At 40.4% G+C, this 11356-nt stretch overlaps 1 protein-coding gene across 1 annotated transcript in view; it reads left to right on the top strand.

Moving 5' to 3' along the window:
- The window catches only part of PON2 (paraoxonase 2), a 28406-nt gene extending 25395 nt beyond the window's left edge, over positions 1 to 3011 (top strand). Inside the window, exons 7-9 of the mRNA XM_030307986.2 lie at positions 786 to 867; positions 1610 to 1738; positions 2376 to 3011. Of these exons, the coding sequence (XP_030163846.1) occupies positions 786 to 867; positions 1610 to 1738; positions 2376 to 2534 (370 nt within the window). The 3' untranslated portion in view covers positions 2535 to 3011. The remainder of the gene's footprint in view (positions 1 to 785; positions 868 to 1609; positions 1739 to 2375) is intronic.
- Positions 3012 to 11356: the final 8345 nt, after the last annotated feature.

Raw genomic sequence — 11356 nt, 5'->3', positions numbered from 1 at the left:
TCCTATGTTCTCAGGAGTTAGATATTTCTTCAGTCTCTAGACCTGAAATATTTTTCACGGTACCGATCATGTTGTATTATTTGTTTAATGTGTACAAACCAGTCTGATCATCCCCACATGCTATGAACTTTTTAGGAAGAGTCTGCCTCTTCTTTATGTCTGTCACAATACTGAGTTCATGGCTTTATACAAGATAATTGCTCAATAGAACAGTTGCCATGGAACAGTCAATTCAACGAGTAAAATTACCGTAAAGGAGTCCATTAATTCACCGTCCTTAGATGTAGACGGATTGTTCTGAATAGATACTTATCTCTCACTCTTAAAATTCTCAATATGCTAATAAATATTTTATCAAATGTGAATGACTATTAATAAATAATAAAGTGTGTCCTGCTTTGTATATTTCTACATGAAAATGACACCTAGAAATATCAAATTATATTGTGGGATGTAAAAACTTTTTTCTGGAAGTCAAACATTTGTTTTGTTGTCCTTTCGGCAGCAAATATCACAGATTTTATATTCAAGATAATGTCCTGTATTATTTTCCCCCTTACAAACCTTTCGAAAAATAATTTAAGCAATTCCGGGATTGTTTGTAGCAACAATGAATTGATTTTGAAAGCGTACTTTTTAAATAAAAATTGACCTTTATCAAGTAGTCCCTGAGGGCCCATCATTGATTAACTTCTTGGCAGGTTATTAAGACTTATTCTTCCATACTGTGTTAACGAAGCTTTATACTGGCACAGAACTCTAACTAGTGTGTCCTTTCTGTGAAGGTACATCTACGTTGCTGATATACTGGCTCATGAAATTCATGTTTTGGAAAAACACCCTAATATGAACTTAACTCAATTGAAGGTAAAATACTTATTTTACATATAATAAGTAGACCTTAATCTATTACACTTTGTAATTACATAGTTATACTATATTGCCACAATGCTTCACTTAGAAGAGACTACGATGCCAGTGTTGCCATTCTGGGTTTTTAAATATTTCCTGCCTAAACCAGGCAAGTCTCCTGTCCCCAGCAATCACAAGGACTGAGTGATTACACGCAGCAGAGGGTTGGGAGTGATATTTGCATCAGATTTAGAGCTCATTCCGTGCAGTACTGGTAGTACCCAATGAATTCCAATAAGAATTTTCACAATTGAAAAGACTAATAGACGGATTCCACAATGAAGATTTATGCACATTGTCAGCTCTTTCAATAATAAATGAAGGTAGAAATTGGGTTCCACACCATTATTATTTTCTTCCTGCTTGACAACACATATTTTAGATTGATTAAGAATTTCCTATTTTGCTTTGAATGAGTTCCTAGAGCTAACTGATCATTGTGCATCTTTTAAGGGAAAAGGAGTCCATTTTTTAGAGAGATGGATTATCGCCCTAACTTTCTTAATTTCAGGGAAGATGAAAAGTGACTCTAAGCCAGTTTATTAAATTTATTTTAGGCAATATTGGTGCTAAAAGGGTGGAAGCAGGGAGCTGTGTATAATTTTCCCACGTGTAAAGAGGCGAGAAAGGTTAGCCCTAAATTATTTAATCAAGTTTCTCGTGTCATTTAGATATTGACGTTTTTTTCATTTGGAAGGTACTCAAGTTGGATACACTAGTGGATAATTTATCTATTGATCCTTCCTCGGGGGACATCTTCGTAGGCTGTCATCCTAATGGCCAGAAGCTCTTCGTTTATGACCCAAACAATCCTCCGTCGTCAGAGGTTTTTCATATTTTTTAAACCTTAATTTTTCAACTTTAATGACTCAAGTCCTTTTGAACTAATAATACAGTAAAGTGTCACAGGGATGGTTTGTTTAGCCCTTTTAAACCAATAATTCAATAAACTTATGCAGTGATTTTCTAAGTGCTGTAAGCCAATAATTGGCAGAATTTCACTTATTCAAATACTTTCAGAAAGATAATCTTTTGATGTACTAAATTACGGTGGAAACTGGTCAAAAGGCATTTTCTATAAAGACATGTGCCCTCCTTGTGTGGTATACTGGCAATTTCAAATACCTAGCTTATTGTCAGCTCACCCCATGACATGACTTCTGTTCCTGCTAAAGTAGTGCGAAAGTACTCACATTGGTGTGGAAATATTTCCATTAATGCTCAATTACTATAATAACAGTAAATCCTGTGTTGGCATGCGCAACTAAATGGTTTAAGAAAGTACTTTCTTTGAAGGTTTAAAAAAAAGTACTTTCACTTAAACATTCAAAAGATTGGTAACTGCTGTTTTCAACAGCATGTCCTCTTAATCATTGTGTCATTGTGGAAGACAGGGATTATTGGTGATTGAGTGACATGGGTGTATGGTGGTTCTGTATTAATCTTTTGTATCCCCTGAATAGGTTCTCCGCATCCAGAATATTCTATCTGAGAAGCCTACCGTGACTACTGTTTATGCCAACAACGGATCTGTTCTCCAGGGAAGTTCCGTGGCCTCAGTATATGATAGAAAGTTGCTCATAGGCACTTTATACCACAGAGCCCTATACTGTGAACTCTAAATTGTACTTTTGGGATACAAGTGTGCTAACTTCTTTTTAACAATTAAGTTTCTATGGATTGCTAATTCTGTGGGGATTTAACCATGAAAAGTGGACCCAGAAATGTATGACACGTATAGTTAATTTTATTTTAGCAAGGAAAGCCCCCTTCAGTTCTGATAGCACTTTTAAAATAAAAGGAAAAGGGACAGTGTTTAAAACTGCTGAGTAAAGGAGAGAGAACACAGCTGCTTCCAGTCAACTGGATACACTGAACAAAATAAGCCTCATCTCTCTGCCTGCCAACTGCCAGAGCATGCGTTCCACTGAAAACAGGGTAGACTGCATTTCCTTAAAATGTGGGTGACCTCAGCTCCAACAGTGTGACCACTGTGACTGTTCAGAACTACTGATAGATAACATTAGGATGTTTTCAACTTACATCTTTGTATACTATTAACAAGTTGGGAGTTAGATTAAAGGCTAACTGAAATCCAAGTTTTGCCTGTTGTTTGATTCTCAAGGCGTGTCTGCAGGAGGAGAATGGGAAAGTGGCCGCTTCCTTATGGGGTTTCCTTGGGATCAGCAGGCATGGCAACGTTAATTTCTTTCATTGAAAGCTGAATGTAAATGAGCTCCTTCTTTGAATAAAATGGAACGAAGAATTAACTAAATATTGCAGCTGGAATTCTCAGTGAGTATGCAGTATTTCATCAGCTCTCTTCTTTAATGGGAGCACACCTGCCTACAAAGGAGAGATGAGAGGTTGGAGCTGGCAGGTCATGGCACCTCCCCATTTGAACACCACTGTGAACTTCACTGGGAGAGATGAAGTCAGCCCTCCAGGGCCAGCCACACGGTCAGTCCTAGAAATGCTAGGGACAGGACCGAGGGTGTCTGCCTCCCAGAGGAAAGTTCTTTCCACTCAGTAAATGTCCGGTTAAAATCATCTTAAGCCCTGGAGAGAGACTTGCATGTGTTTCTACCCACTGTACCCTACCAAGGCACTTTGCCTTTCATACTTTTTTCCCATTGTCAGCATCATTGTCATCAAACTATTTGGCAGTTACTTAAATTTGGCAGACAATGCACCAACAATTGTATGTGCATTATCTCATTGAGTCCTGATTACAGTCCTGAGGGAGTAGGTATTGTTATTACGTAACTATTAACATTTCACAGGTGTTCAAGGTCATACACCTAGTGAGGGGTGGCTCCCCATCTATTTCTGATGCCAGAGGCTGTACTACAGGAAGAAATAGAAATGTTACCCACTACAGGAAGCTACTGCCATGGAACTAATGGGGATCTCCTTATTTACTCATTTACCTATTGTACAGTTTCTTCTGTTTTTTTTTTTTTTTTTTTTTTTTAAGATATCAATTTGAGTTATACTTCTTAATGAATCTTTTAATGACTTTTATTTTTTTTAAGTTTATTTATTTATTTTGAGAGAGCAAGAGAGCAAGCACAAACTGGGGAGGGGCAGAGAGAAGGAGAGACAGAATCCCAAGCAGCTCTGGGCCATCAGTGCAGAGCCCGAGGTAGGGCTCGAACTCACAAACTGTGAGATCATGATTCAAGCTGATATCAAGAGTCAGATGCTTAACCAACTGAGTCACCCAGGTGCCCCTTAATGACTTAAATGTAAACTGCAGAACTATTCTTAACCTTGGCCTCTGTCTACTTGACCTGTGTTTTTATTTACATTTTAAAGTAGTCTCTTACTCACGTATATTGGAACTAATTCATGCTAAAATAATGATTATTTTCATTATCCATAAGAAAAAAAAAATAAGTCAACAGATGAATAAAGCAAGATTAAATATTGTTCACTAGAGATCCAAAACCAAGAAGCATATGTTTTGGATGATAACAGTGACTATCTAAAAATATACATTCATGAAAAGTAGAATAGTGTAGGCATAAAATATACTTGTTTTCTGTTGTATTTGTTAGAAATCTTATTTGGGCAAAAGTAAATATAATTGAATAAGCTCATGTATTATTTATTTTAGAAATACAAAGAGAATTTTGAAAATAAATTCCAATTTTGGCCCGTGTGGGCCAGGGATTTTGTTTTATCTAATCACAAAGGCTGCATTTATATATGGTAATCTTACTGTGATCATAGATTGAGTTTAACAGTTTGGTGGGTTATTAAGAAGCCGTCATTCAAAAAGACTGAAACTGCAATTAGGATATGTCACCACTAGGCGGATCCAGGGCCCATAGGAGTCCGAGTGTTTTCATTCTTTTTAATCTGACATCCTGTGCAGTGACAATAGATATCATTTTGGTTTTTCACAAAACCTGAGCTCTTTTTCAACAGCTAAATGTGAATGTGAACACCTAATACACGAACAAGGGAAATTAAATATACGCGGTGATACAATGAGTGCTTTTTTTCTCATTGTATATATGGATTAATTATGATTAACTCCCCTAAGGAGTTGTTTTTTTTTTTTGTTTGTTTTTTGTTTTTTAAGTTTTTTAAACTTTGATTTGCTCAGTTTGAATCCCATCCTGGATTCACAACTTAACTAGGCTGGTGAATGTCTATCCGGCAAAGCAATGAAAAATTAAACAGCACTCACCACTAAACTGTGCATTTCCTCCTCTCTTGAGCTACTCAATAATTGTCATTCCTCACTCGGCTTTTCCACAGAGGGATTTCTTTTTTTTTCTTAATGTTTATTTATTTTTGAGAAAGAGACAGAGTGCAAATGAGAGGGGCAGAGAGAGAGGGAGATGAAAAATCTGAAGCAGGCTCCAGGCTCTGAGCTGTCAGCATGCACAGAGCATGACTTGGGGCTCAAACTCACCAACCGTGAGATCATGACCAGAGCCAAAATTGGACGCTTAATGGACTGAGCCACCCGGGTGCCCCTTCACAGAAGGATTTCTGAGTGTGGAAGAAGGGCCTCCTGTCTCTAGGACCTGTAATATAATAAATTGTTTCTCTGTCTTCTCTTGTGGCCACACTTGGCTGACCACTTCATAAAAGAATATGAAACAATTGATTTACTTTGCCTCTTTTTCTTTCCCCTTCCCCTTCCCTCCCTCCTATCTTTTCTGTCGTCCTTCCCTTCTTCCCTCCTAAAAATATATCCCCCCCGCCGCCGCCACTCACCACCAACCCTGAATGTAAGCCCCTTGAAGGCAAGGGTATCGTGTCCACAATATGTCTTCAGTGCTAAGCAGGTGTAAGTCTCATCAGATACTACTCAATGTGAACGACAAGAAATGTTCCTTCCTTGTCTCCAATCTCCCACAAGTTAAATTCAATGGAGGTGAACACACCATTCCAGAGCACAAGTTAAATTGAGTGGATGTGAATACATCTGGTGTTCCATCACAGCACAGTGTTACATGTGATCTGTAATTCTTTGAAACAAATGTTCACATTGACATGGGAAGCAGTAGGAATAGCAGCACCCCCACATCCTGTCTGTTCATGAATTTCATCCAAAATATGGGTCATTTGTTTTCATAGACATTTCTTCTTACATGTCAAAGATCAAGTTGATATAAAAAGGTACACATTGAGAAGTCTCTTCCTGTCCCATCTGCTCCATTTACAGGAACCAATTTATTAGTTTCTCATGTATATCTTTCCAACTTTTTAAACAAGATTTTATTTTTAAGTAATCTCTACATCCAACGTGGGTCTCGAACTCACAACTGTGAGATCAAGAGTTGCACATTCCACTGACTGAGCCAGCCAGATGACCCTCTTTCTAATACATAAATACAAGCAGATACAAATACATATTCTTATTTTCCCCTTTACTTCACAGAAGGTAGCAGACTACCCTGGGGTCTGCATATTCCCTTTACCTAAGGACAATTTTTGGACATGTTTTCATATCATTACAAAGAGAACTTTGCTAATTCTTTTTTTATAGCTGCCTCGTATGCCCTTGTTTAGTTAACCAGTCCAGTTGTTTACTATTACAAACAGTGCTGCAAAAAGCAATCGTGTGCATGCCTTATTTTGTACGTGTGCAGATATATCTATGGAATAAATTTCTGAAAGTGAATCAAAAGGCGTAAAAACTGGGTCGAAGTCTAATTTCATTTGAGTGTTTGATAGATATTCATAACTCACTATAAGAATTACAGCATTTTGCAATGTATAAGAATTTCCCCCCAAAGCATCACCAGCAGGTTTTGTTGTCAAACTCTCAAATGTTTGCAAAAGTGATATCTTAATCTGTTTTAATTTTCATTCTATTATTACAAGTGAATCTAAGCACATTTTCAAATATTTAAAGAGATTTGTATTTTTCTGTGAACTTTTTTTTCTTTTAGGATGTTGATTTTTTTTAAAAATGAAGTCCTAGGAGTTCTTCATGTATAAAGGATGGAAATATTTTTCCAGTTCATAACTCTAACTTATCAGTTATGCAATTCTTGATAGGGTTTGGAAGCACAAGAAAATGATGTTTCTCATTAGAGCAGAAAGCAGTACACAAGTTCTCAAGCTCATGGAACCCAATTGTTCCATCACTTGTGGTACTAAGTTGGAGGAGACATGATTCAGATTTTTCTTCAGAAAAAGCTAATGTAATAATAAACAAATGTATTTTAACAAGAAACAGTAAATTGGACAATCCAGAGCCTGAGGGCGATGATCATGATAAACATGACTTTTTTTGCTCTACGTTGAAGAAAACTCAAAAGATTTTTCCTATGATATCATAATGGAAATTGTAGCTTTCAATGGACTCTGTGTTTTTCTATCAATATTGCTCCAGCACTCTGGTCCCCGTATCCAAAATGGATAACCCTCTCCACTAGATTCTCCACGCCTAGGCACTTTCCTTAACTTGTCCCTGTTCCTCACCATCCCTCTGCGCACAGCCAACCAGTTGCCAATACTATCAGCCCCCCTTCCCAAATATTTCTCAAATCCATACAATTCTCAGGACATTAGGAACTAATTCATCCCCACTGCTTCTCCAATTACTTCTCCAAGGCCACCAGGTGCTCTGCCTGCCTCCAAGAGGGGTAAGCCCCTTACCCCTCCTTAATCCATTCTTATTGCAGAGTGATGTTTCTAAAACACCTACTGGGTCATGACACTCCAGTGGCTTCCCACTACCCTCTAGGATCTAATTTGAGTTTCCTAACTTGGCCTACAAGGCTCTGCCAACCTCTCTGGATTCAATTCTTACCATCTTCCTCATAGTCCCTTTTGCTCTAGCCCAATGGTCCTCAAAGTGTGGTCTCCAGACCAGTAGCATCAACATTATATGCAAGCACGTTAGAAATACAAATTCTACTACCCCAAATCTAACAAATCACAAACTCTGGGGCTGGAGCTTAGCAATCTGTGTTTTAACAAGCCCTCCAAGTAATTCTTATCACTTTCAGAACCACTGCTCTATCCTTACTGGACTTACCTCATTCCAGTTCTAATTCCCCAGTACTTTGCAAATACCATGCCGTCTTTCTATGGGCCTCACCACCCCATCTTTTGCCTGACTAACTCGTACTTCTGGTCATACAGTCAATCTCACCCACTGTCATGTAGTATGGTCCCTTAAACTCAAGGCTCAAACCCAAATCTGTCACACACAAATGTCTATTACTAACAAGGCACGACAATTGTCCTATCATCTGTTGTTCTGTAAATTCATTAAAGATCCAGCTCTGTCCTCTGTATTTCAACAAGCATGTGACAGAAAGGTTTAGTCTGAGACAAAGTTTCAAAAGGAGGATTCAACGAACCTCAGATCAAAAAGCAGAATCTTCCTTGTCAATAGGGCACGCAATAATGTTCTAGAGTCAGTGCTATGGTCTTAACATTTGTGTCTCCCCAAACTTCCAATGTTGAAATCCTAACTGCCAAGGATATAGTATTAGGAAGTGGGGCCCTTGGGAGGTGATCAGGCTATGAGGGTGCAGCCCTCATGAATGGGACTAGAGCCCTTATAAAAGAGGTCCCACAGAGCTCCCTTACCCACTCCATTTTAGGACACAGAAAAACGACCACAGTCTGGGAAGTGGGCTCTCACCTGACAATGAATTTGCTTGTGCCTTGGTTTTGGACTTCCAAGTCTCCAGAACTATGTGAAATAAATGCCTGCTGTTTATATAAGCCATTTCACTCATGCTTTTCTTGTTATAGCAGTCCAAATGGACTAAGACAGCCACACACCCCTACCTCTGCCTAAAGTGAAGAATTTGAAACCAAATTATAGATGACACAGGACCTGCAATAAATTGCTCAAGAATACGCCTCTTTCCTTCTCCCTGTCTTCATGCTATGCTGGGAGGCAGCAAGCACAGTGATAAGGAACATATACTCTAGAGTCACTGGACCCGAGTCCAAATGGAATCTCTGACCCTTCTCAGTTATTTTACCTTAAGCAAGTTATTACTCAGCCTCTCTAGGTATCTCTTTCCTTATTTGTAAAATGAGGATGATAAGAGATAATGTGATATAGCATGCAAAAATGCTTAGCACATAGGACAATTATTACTATTTCATCATCCACTCTATTTCTTTTTATGTTCCCAATTTTTCCTTCTGCCAAGTCCAAGTCTTGCACCCATCCTTCTAATCAGTTTTATAGAGTATCTGTTAAGTACGCCGTTGTGAGGCTGGCACTGGAAGACCCAGTGATCAATGGGATGGGGGTCTACCCTACAATGAGCCTACACTCCCAGGTGGAGGTTCAGACTTAATTGATGGTTAGTGTTTATTGACTTCTTACAATGTACCAAGTGTGGTGTTGAGCACTTTGCACTCATCAGGACCTTTGACTTTAAGCCATCTAGGAGGCAGATACTCTTTTATAGAAGAGGAAATCTGCGGGGCGCCTGGGTGGCGCAGTCGGTTAAGCGTCCGACTTCAGCCAGGTCACGATCTCGCGGTCCGTGAGTTCGAGCCCCGCGTCAGGCTCCGGGCTGATGGCTCGGAGCCTGGAGCCTGTTTCCGGTTCTGTGTCTCCCTCTCGCTCTGCCCCTCCCCCGTTCATGCTCTGTCTCTCTCTGTCCCAAAAATAAATAAACATTGAAAAAAAAAAAAAAAAAAAAAAAAAAAAAAAAAAAAAAGAAGAGGAAATCTGCAGCATAAAACAGTTAGTGGGGCACCTTATGCAATCACGGATGCAAACACAGGCAGCTTGAGCCCCAAGACTTGCATGCATTCTTGTGTCACATGTATTGACCCCTCAACTTGGGGAGCATTCCTTTCTTTCTCTCTCACCTCCTAAATCCTTATGAAAACACCATTAAATTTTTCCTCATCTTGGACTCTTAAAATTAATCATCTTAAAAATAATTATCTTATTCATACACCTCTAGACGTTACAGCACTCCTTCAGGATAGCCCTTCTTCCACAGCTTTGATAGAAGCAGCACCGTCATGGGCACAGGCTCTGCAGCCAACTGCCTGACTGCTGCTCACCAGCTGTGTGACCTAGGGCAAGTTACACAGCCACTCTGTGCTGTAGTTTTCTCACCTATTACACTGGGATAATGTTAACAGCCTCAGAGGTTGTCCAGAGAATTAAAAGAGTTAACAAAGGTAAAGTACTAAGCTCAAAGCAAGGCACATAGTAGGTGCAGCATAAGTGGTAACATTGTTATTCATACCATAATTATGTATTCATGCTGTAATCATGTGTCCCATAGACCAGGGACCAACTTTTCTTTTCTTAACATCTCTAGTTCTGATAAATCTTGTTCTCAGTTGAACTCAATAGAGCCATTCTTTCTTTTTTTTTTTTTTTAATTTTTTTAATGTTTATTTATTTTTGAGAGAGAGCGCGAGAGAGCAGGGAATAGCAGAGAGAAAGGGAGACACAGAATCTGAAGCAGGGTCCAGGCTCCCAGCTGTCAGCCCAGAGCCCGACGCGGGGCTCGAACTCACGAACCGTGAGATCATGACCTGAGCCGAATTCAGAAGCGCAACCGACTGAGCCATGCAGGCGCCCCTAGAGCCATTATTTCTTTCTCTTGGTAAATAAAAACAGATTACGCTCAAAGATGCCCTTTTTGCTCTGTCCTTACGCCTACGAAAGTCTTCCCCAGCTCCAGCCAGCCCCTCTCCTTCCAACCTAATCTTCATTACAAGAGGGGAAAATTCATTCCTCTCGTGGCAGGAACTCAAGAGCCAGCAGAAAGAAGAATCAAGGAGTCTTTTGAAAGGCTAACTTCCCAAAGTAACTCTTTTTCCCTTCTCCACTTTGGGCATCTTCTTGTTACCGATTTATTTCTTTTCCTTCACTTCTGATGTTCTTTATCCCATCAATGATGGGGATACGGACCGTCACAAATCCACCCAGTCACAAACGGCACTGCGCACCCACCATATTCAGCATTCTGAGACAGGGCACAAAGGCCAGGAAATAAGGCCCGGTGCCCCAAACCCTGGAGAAGGGTGAGTTAAAGCTCATCGCTTCGATATCTTCGCGTATCGCTCCGTCCAGTGTCTCGGGATCAATTCTCCAGCTCATCTTGACTTCCCGAAACGCGAACTTTCGGCTGTGAACTCAGTTCCCCGCCTTGCCCCGACCCTTCATTCCGTTCGAGTTGCTGAGGGAGAATTCCGCTGCTTTTAGCAGCAAACTCCCTCTATCGTCCCGCCGAAGGGTGTGTTCTTGCCGAAGCTGCACCCCAGACTCCCTCCTGCACGTGCAGCCTTGAAGACAAGAGGGAGTCCCCGCGAGCAAAGGTCTCCTTGGACCTGGCCCTTGGAGACGACCGTGAAGCCAGGGCGGCAGGGCGTGGTGGGGCTGCGAGACCCAGACCTGGACCTCGGCCACGCGGGCAGGCAGCGCACTTGAGGCGGGCGGGGCGGGCACCAGCCAGGGGGCGGGGCCTGGAAC

Source organism: Lynx canadensis, chromosome A2 (assembly GCF_007474595.2).
Source record: "Lynx canadensis isolate LIC74 chromosome A2, mLynCan4.pri.v2, whole genome shotgun sequence".
Classification (NCBI taxonomy): domain Eukaryota; kingdom Metazoa; phylum Chordata; class Mammalia; order Carnivora; family Felidae; genus Lynx; species Lynx canadensis.
This window is presented reverse-complemented; position numbering and strand designations above follow the sequence as displayed.